At 38.2% G+C, this 19,930-nt stretch overlaps 1 protein-coding gene across 9 annotated transcripts in view; it reads left to right on the plus strand.

Moving 5' to 3' along the window:
• The window catches only part of cep112 (centrosomal protein 112), a 137,449-nt gene that overhangs the window by 50,847 nt on the left and 66,672 nt on the right, over window positions 1–19,930 (plus strand). For all 9 annotated transcript variants that reach the window (XR_003598669.1, XR_003598668.1, XR_003598670.1 and 6 more), the window contains 4 exons: window positions 751–886; window positions 5,021–5,128; window positions 10,383–10,565; window positions 17,693–17,923. Coding sequence is in view for 6 of the 9 variants with exons in the window: in XM_028042060.1 (XP_027897861.1) it covers window positions 751–886; window positions 5,021–5,128; window positions 10,383–10,565; window positions 17,693–17,923 (658 nt within the window). In the remaining 3 variants the exon portion in view is untranslated. The remainder of the gene's footprint in view (window positions 1–750; window positions 887–5,020; window positions 5,129–10,382; window positions 10,566–17,692; window positions 17,924–19,930) is intronic.

Raw genomic sequence — 19,930 nt, forward strand, 5'->3', positions numbered from 1 at the left:
AGTCTTTAGATGTGTAAAGCTGGTGGAGACGGGCTCCAAAAAGACTTGCCGCTGTAAACTCAACATCAGGTGGTTTTACAGAGCGTTGACTCAAATGGGTTTAATGCAGAAGCACTTTTCAGATTTCTATTAGAGAAAACAAATTATTAAAACATTTTCCTCTTTACAGAAGAAAGAAACTTCAGGATTTTATGTTCTAAATGGACTGTAAGATTTCTCCCCGATGCCAGACGATAGAGGGGAGTCATGATAGACTGTTTTCCTAAACAGGATTGACTAAGTACTGAAGTGGAAGCAGGTTGAGCCAGTAATTGGGATTATGTTTAGATAAGAGATTTCCTCTTCAGAATGTTATGTAAAAGCTTATCATAAAAACCTAAAAAGTCAGTGTATGTTTAGTGTGATCATGGCCTCTAAATTTCCTAAAACGCATCACTTTGATGTTTTATATTAACACATTTAATTACTATATTGCCCATCAAAAATTAATAATAATCTCCCGTTCTACATATTTAACTGCATAATTAAGGTTTTTTTCAGAGTTCCTTAACATGAGAAGTGGATGCTACCCTCTGCAAAGACAACAGCCGATTGGAACACATTCAAATGTATGATAATTGATTGTACACTTTTGAGATCTGGAGTCGGCCTATTCTTCAGTTTACCATTTCTCTCTCCTCTTTTCTGCAGCTGATATTCTTTGCCTGGGTGAAGTGTATTCATTCCTTTGTTCTTGTGCTTGCTTTGAAGAGAGATGGAGAGCCAGCTGGACAGGGCGAAACAGAGCCAAAGACAGCAGATCCAGCAGGCCGATTTGGCACTGGAGCAGTTCAAGAAGCAGGTGGAGCTCAGCTCTGAGAAGGTCTACACTGACATGAAACTCCAGGTCGGACACATAAATATAATCCTCACCCTCGAATATAACTCGGATTTGTTCAGATGTGATTAGGTGTGGGCTTTTCGCCAGGAATGTTTGGAACAACGAAGGATGAATACATGGGAAATCAACCGCTTACAGTGCAGGATGTGGGACTGTTTCTGTTTTATAAGCAGAAACAGTCACAGTATGTGCATTGCATAATGAACTGTTGGTCTTTTGCCAGAAGAGTAATCAAAAGCACAGAGTAAACCTAAAAATCGTAACACAGAAAATTAACCTTTGTGGCTGAATCAATCCTCATACCAACTCGGATTGAAAGTAAGTGAGGTGAGTTGAGAAGAGGACACACTATGACAGAACCCAAATCTTTGGAAAATCTAGAGAGCACTTTTCTTCTCTCTTTAGGAAACTAAGTACTGCCCAGTAGGCCAAAACAGCATTTAACACATTAAAACGCATGCAGAAAGATATCAATGGTTGTGGAAACTTAGATTTTCTTAATCTCTGGATTTAAGAATGAAAATAAATTCATTAAGTTTGATTAATTAATTACGTAGAAATTTTTTATGAAATTAATTGCTTTTTTTTGTATATAAAAGTTCAGAGCAGAACATTTGTATTCACTTGTTTCTGATATGCCGATAAATCTGACGCACACGTGACAACAGAGATGGACAACAAAGCTGCTTCTCTTTTCCCACAGGGGATTCATTTTTGCTTCAAAATCCAATCTGATTGGATGCAGGAAAAGACTATTGTTCTGTGCAAATTGTGGAAAAACGCCTGTTTTAACCTATTCAAGCCTAAAATATCATCTCAGTATAAAACATCATCAAACAGCAGCAAACACAGACGTCCCCAAAGTTAACGTCACCAATCTTACTATATATATACTGTATGTATATACAGTATATATGCATATATAAATATACAGTATGTGTGTGTGTATGTCTTTGTTGCTGAGCTCACATGGAAGAGCTTATTCATTATTATTCAATAATTATTCAATAATTTAGCTGCCAAAACAGTTTTTGAATTGAGCCCACTGCTTGTTAAAACCACATGGTTTTTGATTAAAATGAACAAACCGTGCAATTAACCTGATTAGGAATTTTAGGATTGCTAATACAATAAAAACGGAATATATTTTAAGGGTTTTCACACATCATCACTAGTTGAGCCAGTGAATTTTTTTTAGTCTTCTTTTTGGCTTAATTATTTCATTCTGTGCGTTTATATATAAAAAAATTTCTGCAGTAAAATCATTAAACTCTCTTCACCTTTTAACTGCTTTACGCTCAAACAATCTATATGTAAGAGCCAAAACATAATCACCCTCGGGCCATTCGCTCTTGTTTGGTGAACTTGTACAAATAAAATCAAATAAAATTCTTCTCATTAAACTTGAATTTTTCCACTAACACTTAATGACCTCCCAGGTTGGAAGTGGGCAGGACACCGGGTGTTCGGGTTCCAGTAGGGAATGGACCACGCACAATAAGCAGTTACGCTAATTAGTCAGGCTGATGCCTTCCCATCAGAGGTCGGTGTTGCGTGGGCTGCTGTTTATTGGAAAAGTTTCCCAATCAATATGCACTCAGTGTACAACTGCTGATGCTGTCTACTGCTATAGGCATTTTTTTGTTGTTCTTGTTGTTGAACAAGTCGCGCTATTTCTTGTGCGGTCCTAAATGTTTTAAATGTTCCGTGTTAAAGAGATTTGCAAGTTTTAGTTGCCGATTAGGGAAGTTTTTCACTTAATCGTTGCGTTTGGGGGCACTCTGGGCGTAGGAATATGAGAGACTGTGTGGGAGTCGAGTTTATGCTCGGAAATTTCTTGGCACATGAAACAACCTTTGTTTCCCCGAGACTTAATTTAAAGAAATTAATTATGTCATCTTTTATTTTCCTCTTATTTTGTAAAATCCTGCCCCACTTTAGGTACAAATATTATTGGATGGAGTTTTTTTTCCCCAATAGGATTGCCTCAACATGAGTATTTTTAAATATTTGAACTGGGAGTCTTGGTTTCCTCTCCTCTTGAATGCAGTACTTTTCCTTCTTCCTCCTGCTTCTGCTGCTCTCATCCTTCCATCCTCACGCTTGCTCCTTCTTTTCCCATTGAGCCCCTGGCATCCCGATCTTCAATCTGACTTTATCCTCAGCCCACATCAAAGCCGTGGGAGCGTAGAGCAGTCTCCTCTGCATCCCTGTCATCTTCTCTCCCCCTTTCGCTCTTTCCTCCTCTTCCGCCTCCCCTCCCTGCTTGTGCATCTTCCTGCTAAGGCTTTAATGTTGTGGAAAGTACTTCAAAAGAAGTTTTTTACTATTTTCTCATCCTCTCGTCATTCCTTTCATCGTCTTTCGCCGTTTCTCTTTTTACAGATGGTGTGATATCTAAATGGATTATCTGCGTCACTCCTTTCTTTCTCTATTTAAAAAAATCAGCTTCTTCCATTCAGACTGCAGTTAAAGCGAAGATCCTGCCCTATTTTGGTTTGAAAAGAAGAAGAAGCAGCAGCATTGCTGTATAGAATGAAATCTGTGTTGCGTGGAGAGTTCAAAGAGGTTTTAGGATTCTAAACAGATTAATAAAGAACACATTCAGGATTTCGTTGGTCTTACAAGCAGCACCGTTGAGATGTTTCTGTAAATTACAGCTTCTGTTTTTATTTTTCATCACTTGTACAAAGAACGAAAATAGTTGGCTGTGAGGACGGTAAGAAAAAAGGAGATGATTGTGTTTAATATCTCCTCATACACAAAGATTGCAATCTGACAGTATATTTGGATTAGCTTATATTTGTTTCACATTGAATGAATATGTTAATATTATTTGTAGCAGGATTAAACTGCATTTAACTAGATTACTATTCATAAATCACTCTGATTACTCCTTAACATTTAACCTTACTACTACATACTACATTACTATTACATTTTAGAAAGAAGTATGATTTAGAATTCATTGAGAAACAGTGCAAAAAATAATATTTCACTGAAAAGATGTACAGATTGATGGAGAACCTCAGTGAAATTATGAATCTGATCTACAGTTAGCTAATATCTTAAAAAATAGAAAAAAAGATTAAGAAAACAGAAACAAATCTTAACTTTATAGAAAAAGGTGAAAATTTAATAAATTGAAAATGAAAATCATATCTAAATATTACTATCGAAACTTTAAAAAGGAATAAGCTTTAAAAATCTAGGATCTATTATTAGCTTATATGGTTCTAAGTAACAAGATGTTTTAAGTCTTCAGAGCCGCCTTTTTTATTTAAACATATTAAAACTTTATATGTTTTCATATAAACAGAACCAATAGAATCAATAATCACTAGCAGTTATCTAAAACTGAGTAAAAACAGTTTTAAACAAAAATACAACACCAAGCATAGAAACCTAAAAACTATCAGAGGCTTGCTGATTTTCTCAGTTACTGAAAAGAGAGATTCTGTGACCTAATTCTAGTTCTTATATCCAACTTTAAACTTTAAGGGTACATTTAGGAAAGAAAATGCTTTCAGGCTTCAGAAACATTCTGAAGATTTTCAACTTCAGAATAACCTGACAACTTCCTCAGCAGGTTTAGCTAGATCCAAATCGAGACTCCTGGCCGTTTTTAGCTTGTTAATTTGTTTAGATAGTAGTCTTCTGAATATTTTCTATTAAAAACATCCCTATTTTATAATAGGTGTACAAATTAGTTCAAGTTTGTTTTTCTTTATTAATCTTTAAGTTTTTTTGTTTCTTTTGTGTTAAATCAAGTTGAGAAAACAATAACTAAGATTCTTGATTCTGTTGTTGATTAGTTGTTGACATTTTATAAAAAAAATTTTTTTCATTTTTTCTCAGTACGTCTGAAGAAATAAGATTTAGAACTTCATCTTTTGAGTGACATGCAGACTGGATAAGGAAATGTTAGGATTCAATATTCACATAGATTTTTTATGGAGTTATGAGATTAAGCAATTTATGAATATTAATGAACTTAAATGTTATTTAACTCTGCTACATATTAGTCAAAGTGAATGTCACATGTTTTGCAATATTGTGAATTGTAGAGGATTTCATCCTCACAGGTTTAAAAAATCTTGAAGTTTGTCATCTTGTTGTTTCTTCTTGTTTCACCACCAGATGGAGAAGGTAGAGGAGGACTTGATCCGCTCCAAAACCCTAAGGGAGAGCCAGGCCAAGGAGTTCTCTCTACAGCTTGATGCACTGAGACAGAAATATGAGCAGCAGGTTTGTATGAGGCTGGAACTCTGTGTTCTTCCTGCTTTTGTTCCAAATAGTAACGTGTTGTGAGTGAAAGCTTAGCCCGTCAGAGCTGACATCTATTAGGAATACTTTGCTCTTTCCTATCTGTTCTGCCGGATATTTCTCATGTTAAAGGACACGCTTTACATTACTCTTTGATTCCAACCCAAAAAATATTTTTATCATGGCCTTTTGAACACTAATGCGGGCTGCATGGTTCATTTGTCATTTTATCTCTTTGGGTCGTTTTCAGTTTAGAGTCAAGATAACATTTTAAAACACACTGGCTGATGGAGAAACATTATATTTAATTAAACCATAGGATTGAATGTTATTTCACAGAGCTGAATTAATTATTTAAGCCATGAAGAACACTTGAGACTGATTTGACATTTTCACGTACATGCTGAAAATGCCAGAAAAAATTGGGGCTTGACGAACATGTCTGGATAAGGATTAGAGTTTGTCTTGCCTCCACATTCAGTGCAGGGGATGGTAGGGGAAATAAGAAAAACAAAACAAAAATAGAAGCACAAATAGAGATTTTTTTTATTAGACAAATAGTTCTGGCTGGTTTGATGTGAAACAGAGAATAAAAGTGTGGAAAATAACCCCACGTGTGCTGTTGAGTACAGTGGAAGATCTGTGATGCTGTGGGCCTGTATCTCTCCTAACGGCCCCTAATGATGATAGCATCATGAACTCTTAAAGATGCCATTAGAGTTTACTTTAAAATTCTGAAGATCTCTGCCAGAACATTTGATTTTTCAGCTTGTTAATGTGTCAAATTAACATGGGAACGGTTCATCTGATTCAGTAATCACCTTTATTACATTGTCATGAAAAATGTTAATTGTTGCATGTTTTTTTCTCATTACTAAATAAATGGACTCAAATTAAAGTTTCAATTTTTGAATGTGAGATTATGCAATTGCAATAAACGGCACAGAGTGCTGCATTTGAATTTGCTTGTCTCATTCCATAACACAATTATTGTTAAGTTTAAAAAGAAACAATAATAATGGGCTTGCATTGCCCCATGTTGACATGTACATGTGACACACCATAAGGGTGCGCCATTAACTGCTGTAACGTCTCCATTTCCCTTCCGTATCCAGAGCGTGATTGCTTCCCAAGCACCAAACTGGCACCAAACCTGTGCGTTAATAAGCATGCTAACTCATTTTTTGGCTAGATGGAGTTTACGCTGCGTGTAATTTGCGGTAGATTGATGTGAATGAAGGGGTATGAGGCCAGTGTTACTTCCAAGGAGAGGGGAAACCATTTCCTTACTAACATGCACCACGGCTGAACAGCTGTGTTGAATTGCGTTAACCATTTCTTAGAAAAAGAAGAAAACAATAATCTTTTAACACTGGAGAGTTGGTGGAAAATAAACATATTTTAACTGATATCAAACAATGCAGGTTAAGTTGCCTACAAGTAAATATTGTTTCCCCCAAACTCTGATTTGCTGCAACAAAGTAATGATTTTCAAGTTGTATTTATATGATGATCATCGTCTGCTGAGGAGGTGAAGCTGGGATGGCCAAAACGTGGTGATCTGGAACGCTTTTCTCTATAAGATAAAAACACAGACGATTGATTTAGCTGTCTGATGAGAGGTTTTTCACATCAGTCAATGGAAATGCGTTTGAATGGACAGGAAGACTGTTTTATTATTTATGGATGCTATTTCATGTTCAATTTTTGACACTTTCTTTGTGAGCTCCCAGTCTCTCAGGCCTGCATGTGTGTGTTGTTGCTTCCGCTCTAGAAAGATTGGTGTCACAAGATTGAAGGGGTCATGGTGTTGGAGTCCGTTCGGAGAAGCAAATTCCCTCCAGGGCGGCTTTAGTGATACTTGCAAGTGGAGAAATAGATCAGAGGGGAGCTGTTGGCCAGCTGACCCTCCACGCTGTCAGGCACGGTTTCTAGATCTAGCTTAAATTCAGAGCGGTCTTATAGCTGGTTTGGAGTCGAGAGCTTAACACTTAAGGGAAATGCTTTACAGCTTTACTCTTCATGTGTCAGACTAGCGCATTAAATGAAGAAGAAATCTAGTTTATAGACGTATAAGTATATAAGTAGACAGAGCATGTCTCTATTCACTCTCTCTGGAACTCTCTGTCCATCAAAAACCCTACAATGAAGAGAAGACGGTTGCCTTTTTTCCATTTCAGAATTTAGCTCCAGCCATTTTTCCACTCGAGACCAGTCTTGTCTGTCCTCTTCAGAGCAGAAGTAGCCCTTTTACCTCACTGTCCAATCTCAATTTGGACCACATAATTCTCTGGAGCTCCAAATTGTGCCCTAACTGACTCACTGTTTCCTAGAAAACTGCCACGCTGGTCCCTTTAAGAACCGCAGCATCCTGTACTGCATGCATCTCATGCGTAATGTCACATCCAGGCTCCTTTTAGGGAATGCTCTCTGTTTGCTTCTCTCCTCTAATTGTTGATTTCACATTATATCAATGTTGCCCATTTCTGTTATCCAGAACACCCATGTTATGAAGTCTATCAATCTCTGTCAATTGATAAAGATTGTTTGATAGAGTTCCTCCAACATAAATCTAATGATTTCTGTGAGGCAGCATATTCTGCATGGATTTGGAGGTGTTTCATGTCTGAATGGGTTGTTAGTAGAGGTGATACATTTTATCTGTTGGGTTTTCTATAGTATCAACATTACCAGTAGCACCATAAAAAAGATCATCTTCATATTTTAGCTTCATTGTTATTTCTTCATTTTTAAGCCAGTTTTGGATTTAAAAAATTCCGAAGCATAATATATGTTTTAATAGTGTTTATTTTATTTGAAGGAATAAACCTCTTAGTATTGACCTTTCTCTCAGGACGTTTGGCAAAACTAGAGTGCCATTCAGAAGTTTATGTGAACTCATCATGGCTGGGTCGCTGTTTTCTGGAAGAGTCCGGAATTGGATTTCACCTTTTTTTGTGTCACGATAAGTAAGGAAAAACGTTTGCATTTCCAGACTTAATTTCATGTTTTTTGTCTAAATGTTCTCCTTCCTTCTTTTCTTCTTTGAGTATTTATGAGCATTTGTCTTTAATTTTGTCCTCACTCTTTAATGCTCCTTTTCTTTACTTCCGCTCTTCCTTTTGCTATGACTTCTATCCCTCTTTTTGTCTTCTCTTCCTTCTATCCTTCGTATCTTCTTGGTGTCCTGCATTTGTTAATTTATTGCATCATTTGTAATTTCTTCTTTACGTCTTCCTCTTTCCCTCCCTTCATTTTGTGCCCTACCTCCTCCTTATCTGTTTCCTTTCTTGTCCTGATTTATTTTCTTTTTTTTCTTCCTTCTGTTTTTTCCATAATTTTTTAGATCCTTTTGTTCCTTCTGTGTGTTGTACTTCCCTTCGAACTGTGCACTTCTACCCACTGCCCTGTCTTTCTTTTTTCTTTCATTTCTGATCCTGCAGGTATTATGTGCTAACACTGCCAACAACACATGTCTGACATTAATTTATTATGAATGTTTGTATAGAGTTTTGAAATGGTAATCTAAAATGCATAAAAATCCTTTTTGGGGTAATGAGTTGAATGTTTTTGGTTTTTAGCTGTTTGTCTTAACTGTTCTTTTTTTGGTCGATTGACATTATGATTTACAAGTCAACTTGGGTGATTTCAAAAAAGAAAGAATTGAGTGCACAAGTTTCTACTTCTAGTGTAGTTCTGGCTGAATATTCTAGTCCTTGTTGCCAAAAATGGTAGAATCCATTTAAATTAGTACGCTGGCACAGACTCTTCCTTTTCAGCAAAAGTCCACACATTTTCTACAGGGCTGAATTCTGGGCCACTCCAGAAGCTCAATATTTTTTTGCTGTGTGTGTTTGAGATTATTAAGTTGTCAATTTTGGGCAAAGAATTTTGAGATGATTGAATGCAAACCTCTGACAGTCGTTGTGCAGCAAAACCAGAAGAATAAATCTTTGGACGCCTAAATGAGCATTTATATGGCCATCCCTACTTTTTAAAGTTGGAATCCAGCTTCCTGGAGATATTTCCTCATTCATCGCCCACTCTGAGTAGTGCTTGGTGTTCACAGCCAGTGCCATGTACAGAGCAGACATCGGGCACAGAGACTGTCGATCTTTGCTCCTCTGGTTGGCCAGGTAGGGTGCCGTCATGCACAATGTGTGCGGATTAGCTTCAAAGCAGGGAGGCTAGTGGGCCACGGGCCCCTGCTGTCCTTTCAGGGCTCAGGCTGGACCAGAGCGGCAGGACGATGTGGGGGTTGCTTCTCCCTCACTCCACCACAGGGGAGTGGGAACAGAGTCTGGGAAAGGCTTGGGAGCTTCACCGGCCCGGCCTTCACATCCCAGCAGGTGACTCCTCTTACAGCTCAGCTAGAAAACGGACTTGCTTCAACTGACAGGATGATTAAACCCTGAAAAATTAAAGCTTTTGGTCCCATTAGAAGCATTTTCCTCTATGACACTGTGATGTTATGGATTGAAATTTTTACCAGACTTAAATGTTTGGGATATTTATGTTTAAACTATTCCATTTATTCCATTTATAATATTTTCATAAATATTTTCTCTTGAATGTTGGATTTCACCCTCAAGGTGGATAAACTTTAAATATCCACACAAATATTATCTTTTAAACTTTGAAATTGAAACTGTCACAGAGGGACTGTCAAGAATCATTAAGCGTCTTCCTCTCAAACTTTCGTACTTTTTCGGATTATAATAATCATCATATTCTTCGCCTAAGCCGATTTTCACATTCTGTCAAGCGCATAGCATGGGGCATGGTGGTTACTGCCACCAGATGGCTAACCCCTACCAGCTTTCTTACATAGCAGAAACCGGCGACCCTTTCATATGCCGACCTCAGAATGAGACGAATGAGACCAGCCACAAGGGAGAGACTTGGACATTAAGGGCCAGTCCCTACAATTAGCAGTGGGAGGTTTGAGGGTTGGGGGTGTGGGGAGCAGACCCCCAACCCTCGTCACATTATGTTTTCGTGTCTGGCGATGTGAGGATGCACAAAAACTTTCCGCTTTCTTTTAAAAAAAATTTTTTTCTACCACGTCCCTTCTAATCTTGCTTAATTAGCCCGGCACTCTGGTTGGATGAAAGTGTTGGTGGAAACGGGACGATGAAGATAAAGAAAAACGTACATGGACAAGTTGTCATGACGACAAGGTTTGGAGCGCATGTGTTGGCTGATGAAGTCTCTTTTTGCCTGCTTGTCCAATCAGATGGCTGAGCAGCACGCACAGCACGAGCAGGAGAGGACGCGGCTACAGCAGCAACACAGCGCGGAAAAGGACAACCTGGTCCAGGAGCACCAGCGGGAGGCGAGCAGCCTGGAGAGGCAGGCCAGGGCCACCCTGCAACAGCACCAGCAGCACGCCCAGGAGTGGAGGAAGCATGATGCCCAGGTAGGGGGTCTCGACAGATCAACCTTCACAGATGCAGACACACACACACATCAACACATGCTGACCCGCCGCTCTCCCGTGGATAACCGTTTCGCTTTTCGCCCATTGACGTTGTCCTAGGGTTTCAAAAGCACAGCGGGTTGAGACACTTTTTAACTTGAAGCAAGGCACGTTCTTACTCTGGGTGTGAATAATTTTTCTGATTGCTGCGTATTTCATGCGCAAATTTTAAATATGGATGTGCCAACAGAAAAATACTTATAAATGATGGCGAGCTTTGGTAAAAATACAGAGAAAACTAAAGGAAACGAGGCAAAACTAAGGAAACGCAAGAAATCTAAGTTTTGATGTTAGTTTCTAATTGTTTAATTACCAAAGCAAGTTTCTAGAAGCCACTATGAACATTTAAAACATTAAAGTTATCAGTTATGTATACAACCCAGCTTTATTGTGTTTTTATTTTTAAATCCACACTTTTAGACGCCCTGGTGAGCTTTCCGATCTGCAGGTGAAGTGTATCTATTTTACAGGGCTTTGTCCTCTCACCGCTGGAAGTCGTCTCTCTCCGGAAAGCGCAGTTTATTCTCTTATTACAGCATTTTCTTGCACAATGACCTGTATGAATTCTTGGTCTGAATCAATGGACGTATCAGACATTGAGGGGGCTATTCTTTTACGATTTACCCCCAAAACAGCAGGTCTTCAGCCTAAACCCCTCCACTGGGTTTTGGGCGCTCTCCAGCCTGGGGAATAGATTGGAGCTCTGTAGGAAGCTATTTGATAAACCAGCCCCCAACTGGGATTGTTTTTTGACTCGTCAGGCTTCGTGGATAAATGAAATTTGTCATCATGGAAAATTTTTATTTATTGGACGTTGGCTAGAAGACAGTAATTTGAAAAACCACTTGGGATGACACTTTTGGCTAAAATTGCTCATAATTAGTTAGTTTGCACTTTTTTAGATGAAAGTAAAAAAAAAGAGTTAAACAGAAAAACAATTTTTATTAAATTTTTATATTTTTTAAAATTTTTTTTTCAAGAAATTATTCCTTAACAGAAAAAAACATTTAAGCATTAAATACTTTGCCGCTCCCTATTCGTCTACAACTGATTGACACACCTAAGCATTAACAAACAAATTTATAGGTAAAAGCCATCCAGAAGTGCCAAAGTAATATATTTCTATAGACGTTCTGAAAATGTAATTTAAAAAAATATTATTGTTTTGTTTCATGACCTGATAGTCTTGAGAAGCTTTGTTTTCACAGCATGTAAAAGTAGGACCCATTTGTGAGAATGTGATTTCTGGAGATGCCGTCACCACAGGACATGACTGCTCACAACGCACAGCTCCGCTCATGTCAAAGTGACGTACGGCTTGACAGATCTTGGCATCTGACGACGCTGGAGAGGATGGTGGACTGAAAACAAAGTTCCCCCAATCCTCATTTCATATTCTCAGTTCCTGTTGTTCGCCCATTCAGCAGTTTAAAGAAGCAATATGACGGCTGTCTAATGTCAAAATCAGAGCGTCAAAATCAACGTTTCAGGCCATGAAAAGAAGGAATATACTATGGCAATTTCTCTGACACTGACAACTACAGATTGGGTGGAGACATTTTTTAGTGTGTTTGCATGCAGAGCGTTTTTCAGCCAGTTAAAACATTGCAAGGGTTGTTTCGCATCATTTTTACCCTGGTTCAGATAGACAAAGCTGTAGTCTCAGCTTGTCTTCATGCTTAATAAGTCTAAACTTGGCAAAGAAGGAGAACAGCCAACTTCAGTGACTCTCTCCCAGGATGAGTAATAGCTGCTCATCTCCTGGTTGTGGCAAGACTCTAATGAACAGCATTCCTGGCTCCCGGCTTGTGTTTGAGCAGAAGAGCGGATGTGTCGTCGCAGCAGCTGGAGGGAAGAGCTAAAAAATTTGAACAGGGACACGACTTCATCCCACCAGACTGCGTCAGTCAGCAAACTGTGCTGCAACTCATTAGAAAGGCTGCATCACCCATCTGTTGCTCGCTTGGGGTTTCTACATCATTTAGCATGCTGCTAAATACACACAAATATATCCTTACTTATTTATTGTCCAGAACTTAATTTAGGGTTCCGGTTTATAATTTTGATGGTCATTGACCTCTTCTTAGCTCAGAAAATTAAGTTTGTATCCACATGGACTCTAACAGTGGTAAACACCTTGTTTTAAACTTTTCTAAAGTGTGATGAGGAGATTTCAGTCATTAGTCCGTAATGATACAATATCTCGCCGCCTGCAGCCAGCTATGTGTGTTTCTGTTAGCTGATTAATGCCCCCCAGAGGATGAAGTGGTGCCTTAATTTGTTTCAGTGATCCAACACCAGCATGCATTCCTGACTCCTGATTTTAACCCCAATCCATTTCATATTTTCCATGTTTTTTTGTTGTGTTTTTGTTTTTGTTTTTTCAGTTAGGGCAAACACCCAAACAATAAGTTGGCTTATTCATAAAGCTTTTTCAAATTAAAATTAAAAATGATTTCTACTTCAAAAAAAAGAGAGACAACCTCCTCCTGGGGTTTTCACAAACTCATAAAAAGTCTGAAATACATCCAGGTTTTCTCTTCTTGGTCAACATTTACAGTTGGTTACATTCATAATTTGTATGTTTCTTCATTTGCTTGTTCCAAAATGTCACTGGAGGCACTGGCAGCATTGGTTGTGGTTCCTTTTTTAAGCAATTCCAATGTCTTTCCCACAGGGTTTGGACACTTGTGCAGTTTGTTTAGGGAATAAAAATGGACTGATCCTTTACCAGCTCAGTTATCACAGAAAACTTTATGCAACATGATTAGGCTTGATAATAGGACTCTAGCCATATGATGCCAACTTTATTATTTTTAACATGCTTATTTCTATGACTTTTACATCTTAAGCAAAATTGTTACTTTCCCCGAAAAGCTTGTTTGTGTCGACCCCTTCTCTTGTCGACTGCCCTCCGGTGGAAGATCAAAGTTAAATATGACTACGCACAAGTATGAAGATGCAGAGCTTTCATTGATTATGGATTTTTTTTTTAAATGCTTGCATAAAACATGCAATGTTTTATTGAAAAAAAATATGTATATCATTTGATACAATTGTGTGTCAGTTGATTTTTACCGGATTTCAGTATCATAATATTAAGACGTTCGATTAAATCGTACTAGTTAGCCAAAAAGGTAGCAATGATTATTACTGAAATCCTGGTTATATTTACAATATAATTGGTTTTCGAAAAGGATTTAATTCAGAAAATAAAGTATTAAACTTGTTGTCAGTAACTGTAACACTTCGGTGGCATGTGAAGTAGTCAAAAACACATGCATAATAATTCATTTAAATTATTACTACCCAAACCAGTGCCGTCTGGCCACCATCCAGCAGTCCACAATGTGCCAATCAGCCTTCTTTTCCTCCCCCCAGCTCCTATTAAAAGAATTATATCTTCTAAAAAAAAAAAAAGCACTGTGCCAAGCAGAAGGTGTGTTCGCCCTGCAACGGTACTGCAGCTACAGTAGGTAACATCGATGAAAAATCAATGAATGCATCTGCTGGATCTGATGAGCACAGACTTAACTTATTACTTTACATGTAATGCATTTTAAATTAATTTATGTATATGTCGCATTCAAATCCTAAGGATCATGAAGGTCACAATAAGTTTTTAAGTAAAAATCATCGAAACTTGCAGAAACTTCTTTCTTTCGAATTCATAGCTTATCATTAATATTATTTCCCACCCGTTTCCCCTCAATCTCTTGGGTGGCTGTTATTTTCTCCAGTAATTATTTCTCTTCTGAAGGATCATACACACCATCTGGACTTCAATAGCAGAGGAGAAAGTAGGAACTTATTTGAGTTCTTTTGCCTCAGTCGTGTTGAACTAAATTATGACGTTTTTTTTCCCTTGTTGTTGCTTTCTTTTCTTTTTTTTTTCAAGGTTTACAATCCCGAGACGCGATTAAACCGCATCGAATGAAAAGGATGATGACAGACTGTGTCAAAGCTGAGATAAAAAGGACAGCCTAGGCTGGAATGGTCTCTGATGTGTTGTCATTCTTGCATAGAAATTGTTTTGTTACTTGGTAACAATTTACTATTTCACATATGCAGAAGGTCATGTGTTCTGACTACACGGCATATTTAAAGTTGCTGGGTCTCGCTCTGCAATGTCTTATAAATATTAAGCTTCCTGTGTTAGGCTCTTTCAGTCTACTTGTCTGTGGTGTTTATCAATGTCTTTCTTTAGAAAAGTTAATTCATATTTGAGTTCAGATGACTTCTGTTTCAGTTTCTCCCCCATCGTCCCAGTTCTGATCACAGCTGAAGTCTTCAGTGAACGCTGGTGCTCTGATGTGTTTCAACTTGCTTTCATATAACAAATAAAAAGGGTTGAAGGGTACAGACGTTTCACAGAGAACATTAGTGAACAAAAGTCATCATGAATATGAAGAACACACCAAACAGGTCTGTGATAATGTTGTGAAGAAGTTTAAAACAATTATTAGGTTAGAAAACGTCTTGAACCCTGAACATCTCACAGAGCTCTCCTCAATTCAGGGTTAAAAGCTAAGTAAATACAGGACAATCCTGCTAGAGACTGCAAAAGAGTTGAGGCTGCTTAGGATGACCTAAACATAAGGAACGGTTTAGATCAAAGCATTTCCATGTGTTAGAATGGCCCAGTCAAAGTCCAGACCTAAATTAAAAGTTCAGATCTGTACCAAGATTAGAAAATGTACATTTGAAAACATTTTTCATCCAATCTACCCGAGCCTGAGCTATTTTGCAAAGACGAATTAGCAAAACGTTCAGTTTGTTGATGTGCAAAACAGGTTGATGCAAATTTTAATTACAGCAAGAGTTGTTTTTACAAATCGGTTGACTTTCCTGTTCCTTTGGGGTATGGAGAAGAGTTTTAACCTCGTGTAGACCATGGAACAAAAGATTGATCTGTTGGGGGCTACTCACTCAGGGCCTCCTGAAGACAAATGCTCACCACCATTTTCAGATTTTTATTAGTATAGCCATCATAATTACAGTACTTCGTGCTGGTCTGCACCATAGAATCTAAATAAAACATTTTAAAGTCCGTGGTTGGACAATGACGTGATATTTTTAATCTAAATAAATGCATTTATTATAAATTGCTGTTGTACCCAGAGCAAAGTCTTTCATGTGTTTGCTATATGTCAATGCTGAGATTACTGCTCTGGATGATTATATACTTAGTTATTAACAGACTTAAAAAAAAATAGTATCAACTTTAGTCAAACAGAGAATTATGCATTAAAAGCACCCCAGGGCTCACATGGTATTGCTTCTTGCCCTTGATTGCAAAAGCGGAGCAGAGAAAATTGCGAACGATCAGACAGAATTTAGGGGACACGATTTCATGTTTGTTTTCTTTGAATTTGCTGCTTGTTATTCTGAGTGTGTGTGACAGCTCGAGACTATTCGTCTTTATGTGCACGCCCACGAACACGCGGGGAGATCTGTGTGCGTGAACCAGTGTAGACAAGAGTGTAGCTGGTAGCCACAGCTTCTGCTTGTTTATGTGGCGCTCCTTTTAAGTCCCTTTTGCTTCTCCTCAGTGCCCCCTAAATAAAAAGCACTTCAGACACACGCTGTCTGATAGCCTTAACGCGGTGTTGTCCTGGGATGCTCGGGCCTTTCTGGCGGCTGGGGACCGGGCAGCAGGCCAGAGCACATGCTGAAACAAAGGAAAGTAATGAGGATGTGCAATAACTGGGGAATAGGTGCAATACAGGTATGTTGGAGTGAAACAGTGTCCTTCATCTTAGACCTCTCAAAACGTCACTGTAATAGTTATTGCTTATTGCTTCTAATTGGTGGAGTCATCCTAGAATGCCTTTAAGGACCAGGCGCCTATTTTCACAGATTGTCTGTGCATCCTTAAATTTATGCATCTAAAATTAAGGCCTTGAAATGTCTTAAATCTGTTAGAAATATATAATTTTGCCCTAAATATGTTGCTCGGTAGTCTTAGATTTGGTCATGGCAGAACTATTTAATCTTGTATGTGTTGTTTTTTGGGGGGGTTCCCGGGACTGTCGGGCCAAAGTTTAAGTCATCCGCAGACATCTTCATTGCTTTCTGTGACTCGAGGCGGTTGCAACTACCAGTAACCAGCTGCTAGTAAACCCTTGCTTGTTAGCTAGCTAGCTTTTCTATATCTATCATAACATAAGCAAGTTCGCTGTACGTTTGTTTTCACCAATGACTCATTTCTATTGTCAACCCATACGAGGTGCATTCTGTGAAAAAATATCTGATTGTAATACAGCAGAATCGCCCAACCTTCCTGTACATTTATTTTTAGATTTTTCTGTCTTAAATTTCATTCAAGGTGACATTAAAAGTCCTTAAAAAGTCTTAAATTTGACTTGCTGAATCCTACATTTACGCTGATGTAGTACAATTACTTTGAGTACATACTCTAGCTAAATATTAAGGGTCCATGTTCCTTATAAGAACAAATATTGTCATTGCAAATGTTTTCTCTGCCACATCACCTTCAAAACAGTCAGTCTCCATCCTCCTAATCATATGATGTTTTGGGGGTTTTTTTATCTTTATTTTTGACATTTTCCAAACTGCAAAGATCTGGCTCCCGCTGCACACGTTTGAGCAGTTTATTTTTGCAGTCTTTGCACTCACTTGTGCTTATTAGCATTTCCGCTATGTTATGTTAACTCTCACTGGCAACACTATTAAACGTGCTCTACTGAGAAAAGTCAAAGCTGAGAGGTTTGAAAGGGGGGAGTTAAAGTGAGGAGTTCATTGCAGAGGCCACCACCCACATCCATGCATAGTACAATACAAAAGCTTGAATTTCCACAGAGACTCCTTCTCTCTGATACTGTATCCAATTATCTCTTTCCATCAGCCCACCTCTATTCTTAGACATTACCCTTTCATTTAAATCAATAAACCAACTAAATGTTCAGAAAGACTTTCTACCTTGCAAAATGCATAAAAATTTAAGAACTTTTATGCATTTTCATTCCTAACCTACTGAGTAGAAAAAAATATACAAAGTCTAATAACTTTTCCTCCTCCCAATGCATTTTTATGTCAATCTACAGACAGTTTCTGATTTGGAGGCCCAAGTGTCAACTCTACATGATGAGCTCCAGCAGGCCCATGAGCAGCACAAGCAAAAGCTGGCCGAGATGGTGCTGCTTCAGGAGGAGGAGAGGCAAAAAGCGACCCACGCTAAGGAGGCGGCGATGCAGCAGCTGCGCTCCGACATGGAACGGATGGCCAACGATCTGAAGAAGAGCCACCAACAGGAGATGGACGCCAATCTGGAGAAGGTAAATAGGGGATGAGATATGGGTGAATTCTGTTGTAAGTTCTCAGTATGTTTTATTGGAAGTAGTTTGTGGAGTGTAAGGGAAATTGTCGATTTTTTCTTTTTTTTTTTTACAAAATGAGGTGTCACTCATTTGTGCTCAACCGCTTTGGGGGTCATGTCCTCAAATAAAATTCATTGAAGTCAGTTTCCTTATCAAGACGTCTGATTGGTCAATAGAGTTCACCTGTGTGTGATTTAATCTCAGTGTAGATCCAGCTGTTCAATAAAGGCTTTAGAAAATGGGATGGCAACTTGCCACTGTCCTGCAACTTTTAGATATGGTCATGCTCCAACACACCAGAATCAAATAATAACAGGATTATATTCTCAGATTATTCTGCGACTTTAATTAGGTGTGTTTGACCAAGTACACATTGAGGAGTTCAATGATACTGGCCCTTGAAAACTGGAGTTACCCACCTTTGCTTTAGAGGTTTGTTGAAGAACATTAGGGAACAAATTGGGTCATGAAGACATAGAAACACAGTAGACAGATCAGGGAGTTAGTTGCAGAAACACTTTAGGTTAGGCAGATTTAGGTTATAAAACTATATCCCAAGTTTTGAAGATCTCATGTTCAATCCAGCATCTGAAAATGAGAGGACTGTGGGACAAATTCAAACCTACCACAGAATGTCTTTACAGCTAAAGTGACAGACTTGTCAAGAGGAACATCCAATAGAGAAGAAGACAGGTGGCCCATTGTAAGTTTGGTGGAGCTGCAGGGATTCATAGCTCAGTTTGAAAATCCTGTCAACAGGGTTACCTATTAGTCATTTGTTGCCGCTATGAAAAACATAATAAATATTGTTTGATGTTTATCAAAAGCCAAGCAAGGGACATGGCAAAATTGTGGAGAAAGTTACTCTATTGAAATGAGGTCAAAAATAAAAGGTTTTGGCTAACCTATAAAATTCTGAACCCACCATCCTTTGGTGAAGAGGCATGATGTTGGTATCATCATGCTGTGGGTTTTGATTCTTCAGCAGAGACAGAAACTGGTCAGGGTTGATGTGAATCTGAAGGAGCTAGAGACGGCAACTAAGCAGAAAAAAACAATTGAATGTGACTAAATTAAGATGTCCTATTCTGGAGATATGATAAATTCTACTAAGATTTTCCTCTAACATCACTCTGCTACTGCAGCAGGAACCTGGGAGATCAACAGCTTTAACCCAAAACGATTGCCTTCACTACGACATAGCATGTAGAAATATCCCATGTCTATGTTGCACTTCAAGTGCTAAACCTTACTCTTTGATTCTATACATTATTGTTTACATGTGTTAATGTCTGTGCATTATGCAAATGTTTGTCCTTCTTTCAGTCTATTTCCCCAACTTTAAGCTTGTTCTCAGTCAAAGTTTCAGAAATCAAAGGTTTTAAATGTAATATTTACAACACAGCTAGCAACACAGTGTGGATCTTTGTGATTGCAAATGTTGTTTTTTTAAATGTGTGTGTGTGTGTGTTTGTTTTGAGCTGTAGCTAACAGTATTTTTATCTACATGCTCTAAGTGTGTAATTTTACATTCTGTTTTGCAAGTTCATCCATTCACACTCATCTGCAAAATTATGTTGCATGTGCACCAGACATTTCACAAGACTTCTTCTATAGCTGTGTACAAGGCCAATCTGTACATTTCAAGTAATCTCAATGCAACAATTCCCAATCTTTGTCTGTTGTGTGCATATGAACAATTGAGGTAACAATTACGGCACACTGCTAAAGTTGATTTTTTTTTTTTTTTTCGATCAATTTAGTCGATCCAAAAAAGTAAAATGATCGTAAATCATTCTACTTCAAAACTACAGATTAAAGTTGTTGAGTTAATTTTCTGCAACACCACATGATATTTTATGCAACCAGACTAGTCCCCCCCTTCTGGTGAGTTGACAGAATGCAACCTTCTCCTGAAAGATGTGCCTCCAACAGGCTTTCAGGAAAAAAATGTGTCGATGATAT

Source organism: Xiphophorus couchianus, chromosome 16 (genome assembly GCF_001444195.1).
Source record: "Xiphophorus couchianus chromosome 16, X_couchianus-1.0, whole genome shotgun sequence".
Classification (NCBI taxonomy): Eukaryota; Metazoa; Chordata; class Actinopteri; order Cyprinodontiformes; family Poeciliidae; genus Xiphophorus; species Xiphophorus couchianus.